Raw genomic sequence first — 24,438 nt, 5'->3', positions numbered from 1 at the left:
GCACAATGAAAGGTAGGTGGCTCCCATATGACCCAAAACGGGACTCATGGTTTAGATAATTAACTCTTTTTTGTAGAAATGGAAAGCTAACAAAAAAATCTTGTAAACCTGATCACCATCTTAATATTCTTGATATATTATGTATTTAAATACTGCTTACAGAGAACTGGGAATGATTTGGTTCCATACAGTTTGATCATCTACTTTATTAACCACAGACAAACGATGTCAGAGTGAGGTATTTAATATTATTACTTTAAAAAAAAGTACATGAAAATATAAAAAGAACAACACAGAAATGCTGACACTTGAAGAAAAACTTTAGGAGTTTATAGAATGAGTTCGGACTCCTTCCTCATCCTCATGCCCTTCTTCTCCCTGGTTAAGTGGCTCTCTGTCTGAGCCTGTCCCTGCTGGCTGTGACCTTTTACTTGTCTTGTTCAGGGTCCCGCCCTGCATAGAAACAAACATTGAGTCAAAACATGGCAAAAAATATAAAACACAAATAAACATTGTTCATTCTAAACCTAAACAGCACTTTCTTCACACTAACTGGACACATCTGGGAAATAGTGGTGTATTTTTAAGCCTCTGCGAAATGTGGAAATTTAGGTGCCCACTGTGAAGAAAGCAATCCCTGCTATTTTGGATGTATGATAATATATGCACTCTATCGCTGTAGACAGATAGTTGCTTAGAAAGTTATGGTGTCAGTGGATATTCACATGGTTGCCCATATTTACAGCTGATATCTCAGCTGTACATATTGAAGACCTTAAATGTTGGCAAAATGTTCAAATTTATCATCAAGTAAAGGTGGCTGACTAGGGCGACTCACACTCAGGAAGGCCCACTTGAGCCCTGAACATTTTGAATGAAGCTTCAAGCACAAATTAATTAATTAATTTCAGTCTATTACATAATCAGATTAAAATCTCTTCATGAAAGCTCTTAATCTCTTAACAACAGTAGTCCACCCTTAATGAGCTTTCTATTCTTATGTTCACTGTTTGACACCAAACATCAAGACATATCGTTTAGGTCTATAACTACCTCGTGATTACAAAATACTAATCCAGACTATTTCATTGTAATAAAAAGAAAAAAATGTGTGAGTTGTCGGACCTGTCTGTGGTCGACAACATTCAGCAGCACTGAGAAAACAATGCAGCTGATGGTGTTGGCCAACATGAAGATCATCATCCTCTGCCAACGCCACAACGGGATTTTAGTCTCACTTGACAGGAGAGAAAAAGTGAAGGTAAGAATAAATACACCTTAACATAGAATGTTCTACCTGTGAACTGCAACATAATCCTGATTTTGATGTTATTACCTGGATTTAGTGCCCAGTATCTGCCCGACAACCAGATTGGACACCCCAACCCCAAACATGTGTATGGAGCTGGCCAGACCCAGGGCTGTTCCTAGAGTCGCCTGAGGAACCACCAGAGGGATGGATGGCCACATACTCACCTGAGATCAACAGCAGGATTAAATTACAGGAACATGATTCTCCTCAACAATAAATTTATTTAGCATTGTGTTTTTCTCCTATTTATTCCCATGAATGCAAACTCACAGCAGCAATGGAGTAGGTGATCCCGAGCCAAATGGTGGAGACAAGAGGAGGGACAAATGTGAAGGCGAGGAGTCCAAACACAGGCAGCGTGAATGTGGCGCAGGCCGAAATAAAAAGGCCCCGAAGACCAACATAATCCTGAAAAAGAGCACACAGAGGGACATTAAAATAATCCTCCTTAAGTCTTTGAAAACACATTGAGAGAGAATCTCCATTTACAGCAGCTAATAATAAAATCATAAAAGAAGGGGGAGGGTAGCCATCAAGAAAAAAACAAAGAAAACTATTCTATTTAAAAGTAAAGATGCACAAATTTACAACTTGATGGACAAAATGATCCATCATATACATATATTTCTTTTTAACAATGACAATTTATTGTCCCTGTAAAGCAAAAACAGAGTTTGTTTTACAAAAATACTGCATATGTTGGAAAAATGTTGTTATAAACATGTCAGAGCACAGGTGACTGTGTCAGCTTGGGATGGAGCCAAAGACCTTCCAGTTGCGAGACAACCATCTCCACTTATTGAGCCACAGTCTAGGACAACAAAACTAAACATTTTTAAAAATATATATAATTTAAAGGTACTTTAAAGATACAAAGAAAAAAAAAAGCCTGAACACAGTTACATCACACAATCTCACCTGCTAAATCATGTAACTCAAGATGACAGATTTTTGAAAATGAAAATATCCAACAGGTTACAAATACTCACGATAAGAATGCCCACGCTGGCTGAGAGGATCAATGAGCTGTCGTAAACAGCCCCAGCGATATATGCAGCCTCCTTCTGACTGTAGCCGCTGTACTTATCCTGAATAAATTTACTAAGCAAAAAACATAACGAAAAATGGTCAAAAAGTAATTGAGCACCATGCAGTATAAGGATCTACGTGTAAATCAATTTTCTGTCATTGACTTGAATGGACTTTTCAGGTCTCCAGCACACCCCTTCCTGGTTGCCTGGTTGCCCAAAGTTAAATCTTCCACTTCTAACCTTGTTTTAGAATTCTGAAATTCTGTTAGCAGTTGTGGCTTGAGGAGATCAACCAAAAATGTAGTGGGACCATATCTCTATCTCCAACAGGAAATCCACCATTTTGAATAAATTAGCCAAAATTGGCACTTATAAGTCCATTTCCAGAGGCCATAACAGTTTGAATTCCTCAAGGCTGAGATGGTGAGCTGAGATGATTGACACTGTAACTGTTAGTGGATGTGGTTTATTGGTTCAGTTGGTTCAGTTGTATAATATTTCAAAAATTCTGCCCATGCAGCATGTTTAATGTAGGACTTTGAAAATTGGTGGGTGTATAAATCATATCCGGACCAACAACGTCTCTTGGACCAATACTGTAAAACAAACAGGAAGTCAGCCAGTTTGATTTTTTGTGGTAAAAAACACTATATTTTTGATCAACAGCAGAGGTCGTATTTTACAGAACTTTCCCTTTGGGCATTTATCCAACCAATTTCATCTTTGAGTAATGGAAACATTTTTCATTCATTTTCACATGTCATAAAAGTGTCTGGCCCTCTGAAAAAATGTCCATTAACCACAAGGTTGGCCAAATCATGCTGAAATTTGGTGCCAAAAGTTCAAGTCAAATGAGCAGCTACTACCGGCTCAGAGGCACCCCTTACAATTTTGTTTTTTTAGAAATTCAGCCCAGCAGCAGGTTTAACATAGGACACAGGACTGAAAAATTGGTTGGCATATAAATCATGTCAAGACCTACAAAAAAGCCATAAAGTACAACACACAGTAAGTCTTCCATTTAGATATTTGTTATAAAAATGCATGTTTTTGGATAATAGCAGAGGTCATTAATGAATGAACTCCTCCTAAGGCATTGATCCAAAGAACTTCATCTGAAGCACATAACAATAAAATATATCATAGGTGAAAATGCCAATTCCTCAGGTGATCTGATTTTGATGGCTGTACCTGGCATCTGCAACGAACGGGAAGATGGCATTGTAGAAGAACATGATGGTGAGAACCAACAGCCAATATCTCAATGAGAGGATCTTCACATCCTGGATCCTCTGCACAAACACACAGACAAAGAAGAAGAATGTATTTATCTACACAACTTTAGGGCACAGCTAGTCAGATTGGTCAGATTGTGTACATACCACTTTGCGGGATTCCTCTTGGATGGTACCATCAAGACCGAGCTGCTTCATTCCAATCTTGTCCAACATGCTGACAATAATGGCCGATGTGAAGCCCAGTACACACAACAGAGCACCTAGAAAACAAGGACTTGTGTATGGGGACTGAAAAATACACATGGTTTTCTTTATATATTTCTATGTATTATTTATGTTTTGAACCTAAAGGTTTTTATCCCTTGTTACATACCACCCCAGAGGGTCCACTGCATGCCATATTTTTCCTCAAACTTCTGAGTGAAGAAAAAGTTCAGGACTGAACCCAGGCGTGAGAATGCAAGCATCACTCCAAAAGCCAACGCCAGCTCCTTCCCTTTGAACCAGAACGCTGTGATGCGATTCTGAACGACTGATACGGAACAAGATGAGAGAGTGAATTAGGAGGATCCCTCTGATTTAACTCCTCAAATACTGGAACTTTTTCTAAAGAGGCCTTACTGGTCAGAGATCCGTTCCCTGATCCAAACAGCAGTCGGCCTGTGAGCATGAGCGGCAGCAGGTAGGGAGTTCCTTTGAAGTGGGACCCCAGAGCAAAGAGCGACGAGCCCAAAACACACAGAAAAGAGAAGAGAAACACTCCGACTGCAGAGAGAAGGAAAGGAGAATCAACATTACAGAGGGCTGTTGTTCTGTTGTTGTTTAAAAAGATAGTCTGATAAGATTTATATCAAATTACAGCAATTTCCTAACTTATCAATGAGGAAACCAGAAAGGCCGACCACTGCTGCATTCCTGTACATATGAGAGAAAAATACAAGCTGTGCTGTGGTATACTGATAATGTGAAAAAGCTTCAGTCGTTGTGTTTGGGCACTCACGTCCAAGCGTATATTGCATAAAGAAGATTGTACTGCTGAGGACTCATCCCGAGTCCCTGCACACAGTCCACCGTCCCATTGATCACGGTGGTGTTGGGACATGTCAGGTTCTGTCAAATGAGAGGAAGCCAAGAGATTACAGGTGTTATGGAAGAAGTCAGAGGTGGAGGACAGACTTTGGTATGTCAAAGACAAATAAACATTATGTCATGGTATGCTGGGAAATCATCCTAAAGCTGGTCCTTTGTGATATATCTTGCTGACTAACTTACCCCTTGAAATTGATCCTGTAAAACACTGGGGATGTCAAAGCAGAAGTAGGAGCCGAATGTCAGCAGGCAGTTGAAGAACAGCACCACAAAGCGATAATACGCTGAAAAAGATGGTATTAAAGAATCAGTCCTACCAAACAAAGTGACACCAGCACCCTTTATCACTTTGGTTTCTCCAAAGAAAACGACCATGTACACTCTAATACCTGGTATTAATTAGGCAAATTCACCAACATGTTAATAACTGCCTTTAAGGTAGAGAAAGTTCAAAAGTCTCGTTTGTATATTTTTGATTATGACAGGGTGATTTAAACTTATTTTCACTAATCAAGATAACTAAACTGACAAAATCTTACTCAGTGGTCAGGGCTGTTATGCTATGAACCATTTATTAAGTAGAAATAATCTTTTTCTACAATCTATTATCTAAAGGTGTCTTTCAAAATGCGTAGTATAGGCATAAAATTGCACTGATTGAGAGCTTTAGTTGCGCAAATGTGCTTTCGTCGTAGAGTTTCATTAAATAAAACCAAATTAGTACATTTTTTGTCAATAGAAAAAGCTATTTTAGAGGAGACAAAGATGGGCTCTGTTAAGATACGCCAGGGTATGTTAGCCATGGACGGAAACGTATATCTTAACTCGGTCCGTTTGTAAACTCCTTTATGTCTCGAAGATAATTTTTCTGTTTTATGAGAGCTGCAGAGTTAGCTTAGTGCAAGTAGCCTTAAAATAGTGCTATTGTCTTTTATTTATCAGTCAATCATGAAATAGCATACCTAAGAGCTGATTTTGAAGTTTTGGCTTCTTCCCTGTTTGTCACATGAACTCTTTTCAGGTCAAACGAAAAGAACTTTCCCTTTTGGCAAAAAAAAGGCTGAACTGGTCATTCACTGGTCCAGTTTTCAAGGAAGTTTCTACAGTCTATGAAGTTTAACGAGGTTACAGGTCTGGATATGAACAATTTTGAGATTAGAATAATAACGGGAAAACAAAACAACATGCAGACATACCTTCCTCCGCAGGCTGCGCCATTGTGAGCGCTAAGTAGACTGCCTAAAAAGTAAAACATTAAAATCACATCCTTCAGGATTGTTTACTTGAAAACAAGGCTGTAGCAGGTTAGCAAGCAGAGTTCCAGTCCATTGCTAAGCTTCTTCCGTTCCTTAAGCGGCGCTCCACAGAGCGCAGCTCTATAAATCACATGGATAGACCTCTCCGTGTTTAAAGACGCAGCAGATTGTTTGGAAATCTGAGCATTCAGACCTTTTTTTTTCTGTAATCCAAAGAACTTTATTAAACGTTTATGAAATTGAGAGTATAAGTCAAACAATAGGGAAAAATTAAAGGTCCTAAATTTTTTTCAGAAAATATGAACGAGAAGAAATAAAGAAAAAGGAGATCTTAATTTGCAACTAAGGCACATATTGTGTCAAAAACAACAGCAAATAAGGAATAAGAAGGTGTTCATGGTACAGCTACCAGGAAGCAATTCTAGTGTATTAAAAGGTTTACTTGTCTATTATTTCAAAATAACGTTCTCGAAGCTGCACTGCTGCAGTAATGAAGCGACAGCTCCCCCTGCTGAAGAAAATTGTACAAAAAGTACACAGCACCTGGTATTCCCAGATACGGAAGAGGATTAGGGCCACGGACAAAAAACAATTGCAAAGCAAATTTTGAAAAAATACGATTAAAAAGTGAAAAAAAATCTGACACCAAAAACAGAAGATTTGAATGTGAAACAAAAAGATTAAAATCTGAAAACACCAAACCTGCAACTGATAAAAATATGTCGAACATCATTTCAACCTTCGGAATTGTGCACAGACTCACTATGGCATACCACCCCAAACGAATGCCACAGAACGGGTGAACAAGACGTGCTTATGTGGGTGACAAGCACACGTCATGGGAAAAGTTCCTTCCACAGATCTGCTTTGCCCTTCACACAGCTCCCCACGAGAGCACTTGACTCAGTCCTTCAGTGATGCTGTGTGGTGGAGAACTGGAGCTCATAACCAAACCTCCTTGCACTGGTTTGGATGAGTGTGGAATCTCTTATTCAGAGTCTCGTAAAGCCTCCCTCCAGGAAGCTCATGACCATGCCAGAGCGGCTCTTTACTACAGTCATAAACGACAGAAAGACTACTATGACTTGAGATGTCGTCGGCTAGCCCTGCTGTAGGTGACCTTGTTAAAGCCTCACCCTGGGTCTGACGCTCAGTTTAACTTTAAAGCTAAACTTGCCCCCCTGTTTATAGGCTCCCTACATGTTAATTAGAGGCTAGGTGACGTTAACTACAGACTAGCTTGACTGAGGCAGCCTTATTTTCACCAGGTGGGTATATGTAAGTCAGAATGTCGTTGTAGTACCTAATTACGCCACAAGGTGGAGCCCTTGTTTATGTTTATGTTGTATAAACCAGAAAGTAGCTAGTGTGTCTCTCTCTCATAGACTCTGCAATTCTTGCATTTATGTACGATAGTGAAGAGGACTCCCAAACTACGTGATGAGTTGGTGAAGGATATGTCTATATTTTACTGCTCATGTATGACTAGTGAATATAGCGCCTTGGAGACCTAGCATTGTATGGTCTGTTTTCAGTTTTTGTGGAATAAAGTGCAGTGTGGAAATCCCCATACTGTCCTCTTGTTGCTTGTCGGAGCTAACCTGCTATCCTGGAGCTTCTGCTGATGCTGCTAGTCTCTCCACCTAAAACCAGCAACCAACTGTTACAAGGTGTAGCATGAGTGCTAGTGAACAAACATGGAAATCTTTATTGGCTATTTATTGATCACTTATTGACTTGTTTCTGTTCACCTGTCAGCTGGATTGGGCACCAGAGTTTACAACATGGGGGTGACTGACACTGAAACAAAACAAATAGAAAGGATTTTAATTGTTTGTTAGTATGCTTTGATAACCTGACACGCCAGATGGATGTGTTTCAAACATGTTTCACACATCCATTTGGAAAAGCTTCAATAGGAAACGTTTGAGAAAAGGCAGAGGCTTTGAAAAATCCTTGGAGTATGATTGGATGAATGTTCTGTCTGTCACATCTCTACGGGCCAATCAGAGCAACAAAACATGTGACGTAGCCGCTAGCGAGCTGTGCGTGCGCATCTACTAGGAATAACTCGAAACATGGTGACTATAGACATGTAAGTACTCGACTTTTGTCGTTTTTGAAAAGAAAACAACTCACTGCTGTTCTTTTTTCTTCTTTTAACGAAGAAATGTAGTCAAGTTCTTATTAAACTGGCACTTTAGCAGCATCCACGCTAATCTCTTCCTCCGTAACTGCACCAGCTCTTGCTGCTGCTTGTTTGCGTCACGACTCTGCTGTGCCTGAAAGTACTGCCCCTTGTAGCTGATTGGTCTTGTCACTTTCTAACCAGGCCCAAACGGTTCAGATGGGAGCTTTGCAAGATGGATTCGCCAGAGAAAAACAAGGAAACGGACGTATCCATCTGCTTTGCAAGGTTAATGCTTTGAGGGATTTTCTCTAAACTTTGCGCAAGTGGCCATTATAACTCAAACTGATTATATTTGAGAGGTCAAGGTCAAAGAGCTATGTGCATCCCTTCCTTGTGGACACAATATCTCAAGAATGCTTTGATGATTCCTTCAAACTTTGCACAAATGTTCACCAAGACCCAAGAAGGAACTGCTTAAAGTTCACATATCTAACCCTTTTTAGTCAAGGTTATATTGGTCTCAGAGGTCCCCAAAGTATGCCTGTGAAGTTTGTTGCTGAAAAACACCCTCCAGTATAGGATATTTGTATGTCTAAGAATCCCTCAGCACACATTTTCTAAAATGTGGAGAAATAGAGGGGGGTGGGGTTCTGATTCTTGGGGGGATTGTGGACAAAACAAGGGCACATATTTTTGTTTGAAAAGCCTGAAAAAGTGTGTTTTGCACGATACGTGACCTTTAAATATTAGAGGTCAAATATCGAGATAATTAGGCCTTATGGTCAGACCTTGTCTTAAACATTTATATGAAAATATCACACTACCACCAAAATACCACAGCCCTTCTCTGCTATAATGATAATAAAATCTGCGAGCGGCGATAAAGGGCCCTCTCACCTACATGCATATGAGTGCTCTATGCACGCCAGGGTACAATGGGAAAAAATGGCCTGCTGTATTGATCTCTATCAGACAGCTATGAACTGGTGTTACACGCAGTATTAACTAAGCGAGAGCAAAGTGAAAATGTGATGTTACTTGACGAGATAAATGATGAGGAGCTCTGTGTCCAACATGTTCTGTTTTTCAAAAAAAGTGCAAATTTGAGGGCTCGCCATAGACATACCCTTAGATGAAGGCTAAATTCCTAAAGAACTTTTCATCATCCATGTCTCCTCTAACTGACTGTCGAAGTACTAATGGACAGGATGAAATCCCCAGGTCGAGTTAATCCAGATATGACCCCTACCCTAACCCCTTTCTTATTTATTCAAAATGTCAAATATCCTGTTGGAGGTACTGTAGGCCAAAGAGCCTGCATTGTAGACCTCCCAAAGCCACATCTGCCTACAACATTTCATAAAGTAAAACTACGACAAAGCCAAAGGAGGGGCTTTAACTTTGAAAAGTGTTAGGGGGCACTAGTGAGGCAATTCTGAATGGCTGTATCAGAGATTCAAAAATTATCACATTTTTTGAAAGATCTCATGCACATGCAAAGTTTCCTACAAATCTGAATATGTTCAGGACCTCAAAAGTCCATACAAGGACAGCAAATGTGTTATTATAATAATCCTTGAAGGTACACTTTGGTCCTCAGACCACTTAGAGCCCAGGCCCCCATAATAATAAAACTTTATTTCTACACCATTGCTCCCAGAGCATCTCCTACATTTAGGCATGTTTGGGCCATAAACTGAAGCTGAAGTAAGGATGTGGCGAGTAAACTGGCTAAGGGCATCATCAGGGGGGGAGGAGGACACAACCATGCTGTGGATGTCCTTGCGTATTAACAGGGGGATGAGAATAATCTGTTTAAAAAATAACAAAGTCTACACCTTTAGAGTAGAGAAAGGGGTGGATGTGGTAAGCAAGCACAGCCTGGGTGCCATCCAAACTGCAGGTGGTCTCCGGGAGTATTACCAGGAATGAAAAGGCCCAGACATAATAGGTGCCACTGAGCTTGACCTTGACTGCCGAGCAACATGTGTGCCGACCTGTGTTGAGCTCGACTCTGGCTGTCCTCCAGCAGTTGTGGCTCATCGGGCCCTGTGATGAGTCCTTAGCACCCTACATGACTAAAACTTGTGTGAGTGACTGTGTGATGGAAAACGCTGGTTTCACAGAAGGCACTGGAAGTCACACCCAAGATCATGAGCGACCACTGCAGTTATTGTGCACATAGTGATCTGAGGGAGATGTTAAGTATCTGGCTGTGTCCTAGTCTTCCACATTCTTCCTTGTTTGGATTACTCTATAAGAGGACTGGCTGTGTTGCACTTGTAGCCAGGTTTATCATCTATGTAGGCACAATCACAGGTCATCTAATGAACAGGACATCAGATCTTTCTCTGCAGTTAGGTTGTGGAAGGTAAATGCAAAGATCTTTCTTAGGATGCTGATGCAGGGCTTCAATGGTGCAAATCAACAGCTAAGCCTTTTATAACTCTACCCATGTCCTCAAAGAACTGGAGTTACATTCAGGTGACTACAGTTTCTCCCGCTGGCAGATGGTTGCAGGATAATCCCATTGATTCCAGCAACCAGAGGTGAACTGTGAGGGTGGATACCAGAGCCTCAATGTCTGGGGGTGGGGGGTTGCTTTCAGACCATTTCCTGGGACTCACCATGAAAACTGGTGAGTCCCCCTCTCCAGTGCCCAAAAATCTATTTTCTTCTTCATTTCAATGCTATTATACTTCAGCTCAGTGATCAATAAGCTGTCTGGAGAGGAGACCAGCATTATGGGTAACATAAAACCACTGAAGGCAAGGGTTTAAACCCCCACATGATTAGTGCCTGCATCACACATGAAACGTAGCATTCAGCTGTAATCGTGCAGGAAGAAAGTATAAGCACTACTGCTAAGAATATTTAGGATTGTACGAGAATAGTGACCTCTATATTTTATTATACAATATTTTCCACAATGTACATGATTTTTACATATACTCTTTTTTGTCAACAATCCAGAACAAAACAATTAACAAGAAATTAATGAAAAAAAATGTCAAAAACAGTAAAAACCCAAACATTTAATATTTAATCTATCAGTGAAACTGTACCAGTGATGATACCTCTCCATGAAGTTCTAACTCTGAGATATTTTAAAATCTTAAACCTTCTTCTGGGACTAGCTAGATACATTAAAATATCTACCAACAAAAATAAAACAAACTTCTCATGTACAATGAAGTGTCATTGCTTTGTTGTCCATTATCAGCATTTTATCCTTAATGGGAACAGGTTTACAATTAATGGGAGATCCAGCCTCCTCCTCCTCCTCCCATGAGTATTCAAACATCATCAGATTGCTGTACCATTAAAAGACCACGGGGTTATTTCAGAGTTTAAGATCTATGTAATGGCATTGTTTCAGTTTTGTTAGATGCTAATTAACAAACAACAACAACAAACACCGGCTCTGCTCAGTGTTCTGTGCATTGCTGTTGTGAGAGAAAGAGAAAAGACTCATCATTCAAGAAGCACATGTATTTTGTAAAGCATTTGTTGAATAATTTAGATGGGCTTTTTGTTTAAAGAAAACACTGAGTTTTGAACTGATGCCACTTTATGACCTAGAAATGCAAACACGACCTTTAGTGATAAGACTGATCATTTCTTGAAAGTTATTTTTGATGTTTGTGAAAGCTGCGAGAGTGGTCTGGCTGCAAACTGCAGATCTCAGACGCCCCCTCGTACAGACCACTACTGTGAGACTGAGATGCCACTTCTGTCAAATGAAGTAACGTAACTTGTCAATACGTGTTTCCTGTTCAAATCTTATTCAAAAACAATGTCTGGCAGTTACATTCATGATATAACCATATTGCAAACATTACACTAAGCAACATTTCATACATAAGCAAAAGGTCAGGGGTTAATCTTGGGTTAAATTATGTTTAGAACTGTTTGAGAGGTATTTATGCAATTGTGGCTCACTAAGCTTTAGCTAAGTGATAAATTCACTATGTTAGCTACGTAGTTAACATTACTACATAAGCCAGGGTAGATACAAATTTAGCTTTAGCAACAAGAGCTTCAGCAAACATTATTAAAGCTAATGTAGCTATGCTGGCTACCTAGTAAACATTACTAAACAAGCCAAAGTAGCTATGTTACCTTGACAACAAGAGCTTTAGAAGGAATTGCTGAAACTAACATATTTAAGTTTAGTAGATAAAACATAAACTAAGCTTTAGTTACTTCAGCCATGTAGCTAGGTTACTAATATATAGTTCACATTGCTAATGTAGTGTCTTTAGCTAAAGCTAGCGTAGCTACCCTAGTTATGTAATAAGCTATGTTAGCTTTGGTGAATGAAGCATAAGCTAATGTAGCGTTGGAGCCATAGTTTTGCCACATAGCATTGCTTGCTATGTAGTTAATATTACTTAATAAGCCAATGTTGCTGCATAAGCTTTAACTTTATCAATGATATCTTTAGAAAGCATTGTGAAGCAAATATTATTATGTTAGCTTTAGTAAAAAAAAAGCATAAGCTAAGCTATAACTACGTTAACTACATAGCTAGGTTATCTAAATAGTTTATGCAGCTTATATACCTTTGTTCGTTTTAGTCATAACTACATAAGCTACTTATGTAGCATTGCTAACATAGAGTCCTTAGCTCTAGCTAAAGCTAACGTATCTATCTTAGCTATGTAGTAAACATTACTTCTTAAGCCAAGATAGCTACATTGGCTTGAGCTTTAGAAACAAGAGCATTAGCGAATGTTGCTGAAGCCAACACAACTATATGAGCTTTTGCAAATGTAGCATAAGCTAATGTAGCATTTTTATTTTTAGCTATATTAGTGACATAGCTTCATTACCTACATAGTAAACATAGCTTCATTAGCTTTTACCACAGCTACATTAGCTACTTTGCCAGGTTACTTATGTAGCTTACGTGGCTAACGTAGCTCGGTGAGCTTTATCTAGCAGTGTTTGAATGTTTACAATGAGGTCAACCTTTATTCCTGTATGCAGACTGTTTACTTGACTTTATTAAAAATTTTGAAATTATGTTGTTCAGGTCAGAGGTTTTTTTTTTTAGTTTTTAGTTTAGATATCCTAACTCTTACCTTAACCCTTACACCAACCTTAAATGGAAGTTTAATTTGACTTTATTTTGAAAGTTTTAGTATGTTTTTCTGTCCTGACAGAGGCGGTGTCTCACATTAGTGGTCTGCAAGTGGAGGCCATCTGAGAGCTGCAGTCTGCAGCCAGACTGTCTTGAAAGCTGCTGCAGGGTAGGCATCCTCGCTAATCTCTTCACTGGTCACCTTTGTATACAGGCTTGCCGTCGTTTCCACTACACCATGCAAAAGTGCATTAGCTTGAAGCTTTGTAAGATGGATTCAGCAAATGACAGACATGGAATCTGGCCAAACAACTGTATTTTGCAAGGTTAACTCGTTTCCCTTTTCAAAAAACTTTTACACAGTTAGCAACAAGATGAGAGATGCCATTGTCCACAGAAGGTATCAGAATAAACTCTGAAGTACCTTACAGGAGCTTTAAGAAGAATTTATAGCAATATGGCTCTACACTTAAGGGGTAATGTACTGCTATTACCCTGCATATATCTTTTTGTTGCATTCAAGTCTTTTTTTCTCCAGCAGGTGATTTGAGGCCTTGCATTGAAATATTTGCATCAGAAATCAAACGCCAGTGTGGGCTTTTAGACCTCTTAGAAAGCTATGTGCAGGAATAGTTGCAGGTGTCCAAATACCTTCTCAGCTGGGAGTAAACCAATACTACAAAGCTATGTATCTTTGTATTGGCACAAGTCACATGCTTCTTCTCAAAGGTGTGCACATAAGGACAAAACTTAAAAACCACATAGTTCCAGTTTGGGTGCAAACATCAATACTTAATGAAACCAAATGAACAAACTGCAGATTTTTACCCAACAGTGGACATGGGCTTGTGATAAATGTGCGCCTAAATATTTGTAATTTTGAATGATTTGATTATAAATTAGAGGCATATTATTGAAAGCCAAATCCTGTCAGGAAATATTGAAATTTCTACATTTATTACAGTGAATTAACACCAAAGAAGCCACACCAGGCCTAAATCCATCCCTCCTCCGAGAGATAACAGGAGGCTGAGAGGTCCTAAAACACTCTGACATAGATTGTCTGTCACACACAGTACACAACTGCAATCACACACAAACACGTAATTTAAATTAACTAGTGTCTTCACCTCAGCTGTGGAGTCTCTTTGAATTCAGTTCATTTATGAATTTACAGTCACACTTCCTAAAAATTGTCCCCTCCGACATTGTAAAGTTCCTCTTGCCATCAGGTGAAATTTCTCACCGCTGTCATTCTGTTTCTGCATTACTTAAAGCTGTATGCAGATGACCTCCTGGTTTTTATGTAAACTCTCGGTTCCCCTCGCCTCCATAAAGGTAGTTATTGGTTCCCTCTGGCTGGACATACTCCTCAGTTTTGTCCCAGTCTGACACCCAGCCTCCTCCTCCTCCTCCTCCTCCCATGCCTCCGCCTCCGTTAGGATCTGCTCCCTGGTTCATTGCTCCGTAGCCTGCCCCGCCACTTGTGCGATACAATTCCTCAGTCTCATTGGCTAGCTCGTCCTCATCCAGGATGCCGCATTTCTCATCGCTCAGCTGCTCTGGCTCTGCCCAGGCTTGCTTCTCTCCTGATGCAAAGATACCTGCAGCACATAAGCCAGAGATGAGTCTGCTAGCAATGAGTTTTTGCATTTAATTTTCAATCAATTACCATGTGATGCGACTGACTCAAATATTCAATCTCCATTCCAGTCTGGTTTCAGATTGATCTTCTCAACAACCACAGCTTTATTAAAATTCACAGATGATGTGTTTCTTGCTCCTCAGAATGGCAAACTCGCCAGAGCAATCTTCCCTGACTTAACCAAGGCCCTTGTTATTGTCATCTATCCCTAGAAAAACTATACCATTGGAGTCTGAAGGAAATGCTTGTCTTTGGTTAAACCTTTATAATAGAAACCAGTGTTTTAGTCTCAATGGAATTTAAACAGATTGTTTAGTAATTGAGAAGGGAGTATCTGACACGCTGTGGAAAACGGAAAAATACATTAAAACCTTCTCAATATATTCGAATCCATCTTCCATTTAGCTAATGTAGCTCGATAGCTAAAGCTAAGCTCACAAAGTAGTAAAGTAAGCTATACATCTACTTTATCTACATAGTTAATTTAGCTTTAGCTATGCTTACTTAAGTTCACATTGCTAAAGCCCATTGCATCAGCTTTATGTAATGAAGCTATGTAGCTAATGTACCTTCGTAGCTAGTGCAGCTAAAGCTGAGTTCACCAGGTACTTATGTCAGCTACATAGGTATATTATTGACATAGCTAAGTTAGCTTTAGCTATGTACACTAAAGCTCACATTGCAAAAGGTAACTAAGCCATAAATTATGGAACTACATAGTTAAGGTAGCTAAAGCTAAGTCAAAAGAGCAGCTATGTAGCTATGAAGATATGTTATCTGCATAGCTAAATAAGATTTAGCTAAGTGTGCTAAAGCTGACATTGCTAAAGCTAAGTAAGTTATTGATGTTAAAGCTACATAGCTAACATAGCTAAAGCTAAGCTCACAAAGGATACATGTAAACTAAGTAGATATGTTATCTATGTAGTTTTGTTAGCTCTGGATACATTTACTAAAGCTATGTCGCTAAAGCTAAGTTAGCAACATGGCTTATGTAGTGATCTTCATAACTTAGCAAGTTTAGCTATGTTAACTTTACAAAGATTAAGTAAGCCACTGTTTGTGTAACTACTTCTAAAGTTTAATCAAAGATTAGACATCTGACTATTTTCTGTATTTTATCTATGAAATGTTTTTTAATCTGTAATGTTTGCAATGTGGTTATTTCATGATTGTAATGCCAAGACTTTGTCTGTGAAAAAGTTGAACATAAAAGTCATATTGTGTTGCCTATTCAAGCTGTTTAACTCCAGTAGCAAAATTTTTGAAAACATTAAACGGTTAACAGACCAACTATATATATGTTCGTCTGCACATTGCCCTATCATATCAGCATCATGTGTGGGCCTGAATAATTTCTATTTATGGTTCTGGTGATAAACTACTAGCCAATATTGTGGGAAAAACAAAGCATCTTTAATGCCCATAAGTGCTTGATGCAGGGCTGCACTGTGGAAAGAAATAACTGCAGATCTTCCTCCACCGACAGCCATGACCAGTACTTTCTTTTGACCAATGCAGAAGACCTGCACACATTGACAGTGGAGTTTACACAGCTTCATGATGTCATTTGCTTGCAGCTCTTCAAAAACTAAAGTTTGTGGCATTGGAGCATCATCCACACCTTCTCCCTGGGGGACCACCAAAAATCACTGTGGGGGTGTGACGCTGTGTCTGCTGTGACACAGGCTCAGCTTATCCTCCATACAAGTAGGAGTGGGTCCAAGGAAATAATCCTAGGAACCATTGTCCTTGATGTAGTCCATCTCTAAATATTTTCATTCTAGAATTCAAATACCTAACATCACACATGACCTCATGCTCTCTTAGACATGCTTTCTTAAAATACCATGTCACTGCTCCTAATGGTGGTGTCTGTCTGCCTCCTTCTTCTTACCATTGTTATTATTACTAGTATTACCATTATTACCACTGGCATCAAAATCATATTTGTAGTGTAGTACATGATTTGTGGTATCCAGTTCCTGTCTGTACTGTGGAGCTGACTTATGGAAACAAATTGTAGGTGGGTTGGTGCATGAGAGCCTTTGTATGTATGTTAAATGTTTGCGTCACTGTATTGTGCTGTATGTTTTGTTCGAACCCCTTCAAGGACGAGATGATTCATCTCAAGAGAGTAACTATCAGTAGATTTACTCAAATGTCATATCGAAGACCCAATCCTCAGGAATTTAATACACTGATAACTGTTGAATTCAAAGCACTCATCCTTCAGTTAATCAAAATAAGACATTAAAAAGTATATTCACCATAGAATATTACACCTCCATAATGAACCAGTGATGCAATCAGAAACACACCCTGCCACTCCTCTCGTGTCTGTGAAAGAAGGGTAAGAGAGTAGAAAGAGGAGAGGTTGGAAGGATGTGAAAAACAATGATTAATCTTTTATTGAAATGAAGAATCTCAAGTCATGAACACGCTACATCAAATTAATCGATCCAGGTTTGCATATTAACTGTGTTTACTATTCTGCTTTTACAAAGACACACCTCATGATGAAAGAAAAAGGAGAGAATAAGTGCAAAACTGTGATATAAATAGTAAATTCTCACCTTGTGCTTTGTCATGGCACCAACTATGAGTGGACAAACCATGCCCGATAAAGTGCCCACTCCATTAGAGATTCCCATGAGGATGCTGGCATAGCGCGGTGCAATGTCAAGGTGGTTGACATTGAAACCTTTTAAGGAAAGATAAACAAAAAAGAATTATGGGAAGTTGTCTGCCATTTGCACACAAGAGGGATGCAGGTGTGCTAATCTGTTGTCTCTTAAGTGTACATATAAATTAAGCTATTGTGAGTATTTATCAACCCACAAAATGTTAAATAAGAAAACCAAGTATTTTGGTCCATCTAGGTCTGGAAACATGAAATCTCATGGTTTGTTCAGAATCTGTTCTCAATGTGACCTCACAGTCAGAGAATAATATCCACCCCTCAACTAGTCGCTCCCCTATGGCTTCACAGCCAAACTTATGCAAAAGTCCACCATTGTTTTTCTCACAGGTGCCACTAGATTTATAGGGACCAAGAGAGCTCAGCATAAAAACTGCGGGACTGGTAACCAAACTTCTCCTGAGAGGCAGGTCTGTACCAGCTGTGCGTGGCAAAATTACTGATGAGGCAAGTGTAAATATTCAAGAATATCAGTTTGTTCTTTGTTTGTTTTGACAAGCGATCAATAGAAGGGGTGTGAGCAGATGGCCTGCATACAAACATGTTTCATTTTGTTTTGGGGTTAGCAACATTAGCTTTAGATTTCTTTTGTGAAGCTGTGTTAAAAATGTTAGCATGTTTTGATAGGGGAAAATCCTCTACATCCTGATACTGCAGCTTGTTTGCAGTCACATGATTCTTATAACATGCAAAAGTAAGATAGGGGCAGGAACTGTAAACACCAATAGAGAATTGTTGGTACATGGCCTGGATCCGATCTAAGGTGCCATCCCATACTCACTTATTATTTAGTTCTGAAGAGCGCTTCTATATCGACCTCTTTTGGCATTTATGGTCATCTATTTTGAATTGCGCAGCCTCTTTTGTCTTTATAGTGGCTACATGTGGCACTACTCTGTCAATCAAATGCATTACTCAGATGAAAAACTGCAAGTGATGGAAACACCGCCACTCTAGCCCGCATTTCTTCAGTTTTAAGTTTAAACAACATATCAGGAGTTAAAATGGAAAAATTTGATCAGTTCATAAAAACGCTAGCTCTTTTTTAATTTGATGGCAGCAACACATCTCAAAAAAGTAGGGACAGGGCAACAAAAGACTGGAAAACTAGGTGGTTAAAATGAAAAACAGCTAAAGGACCATTTGCAACTAAAAGATTGATTTGTAACAGGCCAAAAAAAAGTGGTAATTTAGAGAGTCTCTCAGACTCAGAGGTTCACCAATCTGTAAAAAAATATTTCTAAAAATTGTGGAACAATTTCAGAAAAATATTCCTCAAAAATGTGAGGATGATGTGACTTTGAATGTCACATCATCTATGGTACATAATATTATCAAAGGATTCTTGATGTTGATTTTTGAATCTTTGTGTGCAAGGGACAAAGCTGAAGGTCATTATTGGATGCCTTCAGCCTGATCTTTGGGCCCTCAGGCAACCCTGCATTAAAAAGGGGGCATAATTCTGTAATGGAAATCAATGCACGGGTTCAGGCTTTTTCCAACACTTCCAGATGTAAGTTGTTTGTAACATTGTATCATGTAAAGAAGAAGACACCTGTGAACACAATCCAGAAACACAGAGGCTTCTTCTGGTCCAAAGCTCATTTAGAGTGGACTGGGGAAAAATGGAAAACTGTTCTGTGGTCAGATGAATCAAAATTTAAAATTCTTTTGGATACCAAGGACGCCATGTCCTGCAGACTAAAGAGGAGAGGGACCATCCAGGTTACCAGCACACAGTTCAAAAGCCTACATCTTTAATGGCACAGAGTTGTTTTAGTGCAGCTTTAAACATCTGGAAAGACACTATCAATGCTGAAAAGGATAAAGAGGTTTCAGAGCAACATATGCTTCCATTCAAATAACATTTCTTTCAGGGAAGGCCTTGCATATTTCAGCCAGACAATGCTAAGCCACATACCGCATCCATCACAACAGCATGGCTTCACAGTAGAAGAGTCCAGCTATGGTTTGCACCAGCTGTGCGTAACTTCAAACATAGCCTAGTTTAAATGTAAGTTCTTACTTACGATGGAGTTTATGCTCTCCTAACATTTAAGGTGTTGCACCAGCCCTGATAGTTTCAATGTAGCCATAAGTTCTAACTTAAATCTTACACCTACCCCTACTAGGTATAAAGTCCTCCGTAGAATATGGCTGTCATGGTGATAGCTCTGAGAGACAGGATAACCCGGGGAGTGACAAGGAGTTGAGGATTTTACTCCAGCAACTGGTCTCCTCACTTCCCAGACATTTGCAGACTTTTGTTAAGAGAAGAATGAATGCTGCTGGGAAAAAAAGCCCTGTCCCTACTTTTTAAAGATGTGTTGTTGCCATCAAATTCAGAAGGAGCTAATTTTGTTCATGAAATGGTAAAATGTCTGTTTCAATCTGATGTTATTTATGTTCTATTGAGAATAAAATATGGGTTTATAAGATTTGCAAATAATTGCATTCTGTTTTTATCTACAGTTTGCACAGCGCCGTAACTTTTTGGGAATTGGGGTTTGTACACAAGCTTTGTCTGACTCCACTGCTGCAGACTTAAGAGGGTTTTAAATCCATGTCTGCTGCTGTTTCACTGTGAGCTTTTGGAACTTTTAAACTTATTTTGTCACTACATTTGGAGGAAAAAGTCAATCTTTTGACCTAATTTGACTGGATGACAGCTGTAAGCAACATAAAAATGAAATGTCATTAGCACTTCTCTTTGCAGAAATCCCATCCTTCCCCCTATCTGGAGTTTTGTGGATGATGTGGCGTCTTTTGCCAACAACCTATTAGACTGCTTTGTTTTTCTGGTAGCCATGTTTCCCAATAGAAGCGTGCAGCTGTATTCATGCACTCAAGAGTTTCTTACATGTCGAAGAGAGGGGTAGGGCTAGAGGGAGCTCATTTGCTTTTAAAGGGACACACACCAAAGCTGAGTGTACTGAGGAAGGCCTTTTAAGGCTGGTTTATACAGGGTCAACAAAGCTCCTCTACTGCTTGATTCAAATTATGTTTTGACTGAAGTTTCAGCACATACGTTTCATTTAGACCACCAGAGTGTGTGCTAAAAGTTGGAAAAGGGATATTAACTTCAAAGAAATAGGTTTTCACCTGAAATGGCAAATCCAGAGAAACCCACTGCAAGGACCAGGAATGTGATGGCGACTCCTTTTGTGTGAGAAAAGCCCACCACTAGCAGCAGTGTCGCCTCCATCCCAAACCCTAGAGCAGATGAGTGAATAAAAGGAGAAAGACAGAAAAATATTCAGTGTTTTATTAGCGCATTTTAACCAACTGAAGACATTTACCTCACCCCTCACTCTTCTTCCCTTTTATAAAACGCTGTTGACAGGGTAGTTGTTGCACCTGCACTGACAGCTCCCCTCAAAGTGATACGTATGCGTCTCCATTTCAATGCTATTGATTTCTCTCTGTAGTTCAAAAATAGCCAACGGGGTAGCGTTTCTGCTTTGCAGTGAGTCATCATTTCCCTTTATGCAGCAAATGTTTTCTCACCACAGCTAACAAAGCACTTACATTAACTCTTTAAAAAGAAGATAAGCTTTTTCAGGTTTACGTGATCAAACTTGGTGCTAAAAATAGGCGGCTATGAAAAGCTTCTGTTGATGTGCAGAAAAGGCTATAAAATGTTTCAGTAGGTGTCAGAGTTTCTTACCTCCACAGTTCATCATTTTCCTGACGTTAGTGGTAGACATGATTTGGTTGGAGCGCAGGTAGTCAGCAATCTGGCCGCCAATGGGCACAATAATGGTCATGACAAGATGGGGGAGAGCGGAAACTATGCCCACCTAGATGAAAGGAGGGAAAGCATTTCTATCAAACACAGAAGAGACTAGCATGTTTAGTAATAATAAGAACTGTATAACTTTGCCTTTGCTCTATGGTATTATTTCATTACCTGGTGGAAACGGTTGCCCCTGGTGCAGTACAGTGAACACAATCAATGCAATGCCCATGTTTTTTTTCTGTTACCTTGCTAATTTCAAAGCCAAACACCTCCTCAAAGTATGCTGGCTGGCTGATGAGAAGCAAGTAGAAAGTCCAGCTTCTACAGAAGTTAGCTACGATGATGGCGTACACAGGCATGGATGTGAAGAAGGCCCTCCATGGTGTGTTGAATTTCTGGAACACATTAAAAAATAACATTAGTGGTGGAAATTCCCACTCTTTTTAATGAAATGACTCAGCTCAGCAAGAAGAGCTGTCTCTGGAGAGTCAGGTCTTGCTTTGGTACCAATTTAGTGCCGTCAGATCAGCCAAATCTACCAATGTTTTAACCTGTGACTAATATTTGCGCTGGCATTTTTCTCTAATTGTGCTTATTTTTTTAGTTAAAGAAAATCTAATGAAATATTTCAACTCCCTAATCCCCTATTTCCAAATGTTCTGTCTGCACTGCGATCCACTCTCAAAATGCACCGCAGAATTGCTCCCTTTTCAGTCAGTCTTTGCAATTCCACTGTCCACACTCTGGTCTGTCTCTGGTATGTCCCAGAAGCTCCACTCTGCTCCACCTCGCTGGAGATATGTAAAATTTCAGCACCAGCCGCTGCCACGAAGAGCTGATTGTGCCAAATGCCCATAAAAATGTGCAAAGCATCAGGTCAAATTTAAAATACAACACAATGTACAGTCTCCCAGTCATCACTTTATCACTATATAATATTACATCTCATCCTGTGGCACAAGCAACGCATCATCGGGATCTGATGAGGCCTCATTGACTAGAAAAAGTTTACTTTGGGGTGGAAAACTACAGAATTTACATGAAACCACACATGCTTTGTGGCAAAAATAAACATTTTAACTTCTGGATGTACTCACCCATGGTAAAAGCAATAAAATCATGGAATCATGTAGAAATGTATTACAAATTGACCTCAAAAAAGGCAAAATAATCTGCTGTTGACATATTTCTGCGAGGACTTGTAATATTTCTCCCTTGATCTCGTGCCCTTTGTTTTAAACAGCTCAGGGCTGAGTGGCACTGCACAGCTCCAGACACGCTTCCAGTGTGCAAAGTCACTTGCCTTCGGTCAGAGCAAAACCACTGTGTGAAAAATTGTAGCACAAGTGGAGGATGTGAAAATTGGAGGTAAAACGCTTTGCAGGTCAGAGGAAGCCAGCTAGGCCGTATGACACTGCTGGTAATAACACAACAGTGGTACCCCAGTGTCAATCATCAACAGTAACAACAACAAAACTGCTCTCAAACAGAATCCAGAAACCCCTTTAATCACAGAAAGATTTGGCTTTTTAAATTGGCTCCTTAGTGAGCGACATGCCCAAAGATGCTTTAAGTATGTCTCTGATAGTGTTATGGGTAGCATGATAACATAAACCATTAGAGTATCCAGATTACCTTTTTTGTTGCAATACGTAATGTAATGTGTTAGTTTTGCAGTTCAAGTGATTCACTATTAGCTATGTTTTCATAAAAGTGACTGAAAAAACTGCCTTTGCCTTTTGACACAAAAAAGAAGAAAAGAAAAAAATCCCTGAAGCAAATGCACTGTTTCTGTTTCTCTCCTACCCGTTGTCACACAGCCGTGTGCCAGTAGATGTTAAACACAGCTGTGTCAGTGCATGTGTAGCTAACAGCTTAAGCTGGTGACATGACAGAGAGGATGGCATTACACTCTGGATTCTTGACACTGCCAAGAACATCATAGGGAAATTAAAGTTCAAAAGCCCTGCAATGCTGTGCTGCACAGTGGTTTCAGTGAGGCATACAGTGTTACGCACAGTCTGTGTGTAATAGTGTACGCTTTTACCAAGTCAATGTCAGATTGTGAGCATATTAAAGAGCTGTAGAGGTAATCACTTATGTTATTTTGTTATTTGGCTGCAGGGTGACACCATGGGCTGTGAACTTGGATTTAGAATAAGCGGGCGTACATCAGGCTATGAACTGTCTTTATAACTGACATGGGAAAAGTTTTTTTTTTTTCCATTTTTGGTAACACAAATGTATTGTGACAAGTTACTTTTCACAGAATGTAACAGGGTAAGGTAACAAGTTACTTTTAAAGTACCAAACACTAGTTCATGATATTGTCATTAAATTAGAAACCTCTATCTTTTTTTACAAAATGGCAAAATGGTACCAAATAAAAAGCTTTATAGAAACCAAAAGATAGCTGAGCTTACTATGCTGGGAAACTTACTCTAGATCTTGAAAAAGAGCTACGACAAGTAAGGCTGGATGGACATTGAGAGAGCCAATTTGTGTGCTAGTGGAGAACAACAGTCATCAGTTATGTCAGTTGTAGGGGTGGTCTGTCATGCTTGCCAGTACACATCATGTCTGCATGGCCAAACCAGTCTGAATGAACAATCCCAGGCCACTTCTGTATGCAATCTGAGCTGTCATAAAACAAACCGTTGTCAGCAGACATGGAGGTGCGTTCACACAAAGCTTTAAGGATTACAACTCACTATCCAAATGCCCAAAACAGATATAAATCCTATTAATGCATTATCCAAACAGGGCAAATAGAACATGTCTTACAAAATGCTTTTGCTGACCTTTCTGCAGGACAGTCAAGACTTCCCCTCCATCATCTCTTGTAGTGATCTACCAGAGGAGGCAACTTAGTAAATGTTTAAAGTAAATATGCCATTGTTTTGGGGAAACTGTATTGTCAGGACAATGGATAAGGGCTGGAAGTTGTAAAATGCTAAGAATATAGCCCACTTTGTTGAATCACAAATTTGATCATGTTAGCTGGCAACGGGACATTTTAAAGATTGGTATAAAAATCAGCACCACAGAGAAGCCAAGGCGGTGTCGAAAATCATCAATACAGTGCCCCATATCGTAAATATTTAGTGTACATTAAAATAGATACCTAATTTTATAGTGCTATTCTAATTCTGAATGACGGATGCCGATTTATTTATTGATGCAATATTTGTGTGTTATGGTCTGTGTTTC

At 39.5% G+C, this 24,438-nt stretch overlaps 2 protein-coding genes across 2 annotated transcripts in view; both read right to left on the bottom strand.

Moving 5' to 3' along the window:
- Positions 1 to 233: 233 nt before the first annotated feature.
- Positions 234 to 6,041, bottom strand: LOC121528842 (major facilitator superfamily domain-containing protein 1-like). The gene is made up of 13 exons (XM_041816468.1): positions 5,867 to 6,041; positions 4,854 to 4,954; positions 4,582 to 4,691; positions 4,441 to 4,496; positions 4,203 to 4,346; positions 3,955 to 4,113; positions 3,726 to 3,841; positions 3,535 to 3,635; positions 2,302 to 2,413; positions 1,583 to 1,720; positions 1,337 to 1,476; positions 1,126 to 1,237; positions 234 to 453 (listed from the first exon to the last, which is right to left on the bottom strand). The coding sequence occupies exons 1-13, from the start codon at positions 5,886 to 5,888 to the stop codon at positions 322 to 324; spliced, it is 1,443 nt and encodes a 480-aa protein (XP_041672402.1). The 5' UTR covers positions 5,889 to 6,041; the 3' UTR covers positions 234 to 321.
- An 8,404-nt stretch (positions 6,042 to 14,445) lies between these two features.
- LOC121528665 (vesicular glutamate transporter 1-like) overlaps positions 14,446 to 24,438 on the bottom strand; it is a 31,239-nt gene continuing 21,246 nt past the window's right edge. The window contains exons 8-13 of the mRNA XM_041816201.1: positions 21,474 to 21,623; positions 21,157 to 21,289; positions 20,592 to 20,702; positions 17,365 to 17,492; positions 17,059 to 17,128; positions 14,446 to 14,747 (exon numbers count right to left, since the gene is read on the bottom strand). Coding sequence (XP_041672135.1) covers positions 14,446 to 14,747; positions 17,059 to 17,128; positions 17,365 to 17,492; positions 20,592 to 20,702; positions 21,157 to 21,289; positions 21,474 to 21,623 — 894 coding nt within the window. The remainder of the gene's footprint in view (positions 14,748 to 17,058; positions 17,129 to 17,364; positions 17,493 to 20,591; positions 20,703 to 21,156; positions 21,290 to 21,473; positions 21,624 to 24,438) is intronic.

This window comes from Cheilinus undulatus, linkage group 20 (assembly GCF_018320785.1).
Source record: "Cheilinus undulatus linkage group 20, ASM1832078v1, whole genome shotgun sequence".
NCBI lineage: Eukaryota > Metazoa > Chordata > Actinopteri > Labriformes > Labridae > Cheilinus > Cheilinus undulatus.
Note: the sequence above shows the minus strand (reverse complement) of the source record. Positions and strands in the feature narration are given on the sequence as shown.

Excerpts from the sequence above, each read along its gene's own strand:
- LOC121528842 (XM_041816468.1), bottom strand. The coding sequence starts at position 5,888 with ATGGCGCAGCCTGCGGAGGAAG. Across the intron at positions 1,721-2,301 it reads CCAGCGTGGGCATTCTTATC|GATTATGTTGGTCTTCGGGG; the intron begins GTGAGTATTTGT and ends GCTCTTTTTCAG. Across the intron at positions 1,238-1,336 it reads ATACTGGGCACTAAATCCAG|TGAGACTAAAATCCCGTTGT; the intron begins GTAATAACATCA and ends TCTCCTGTCAAG.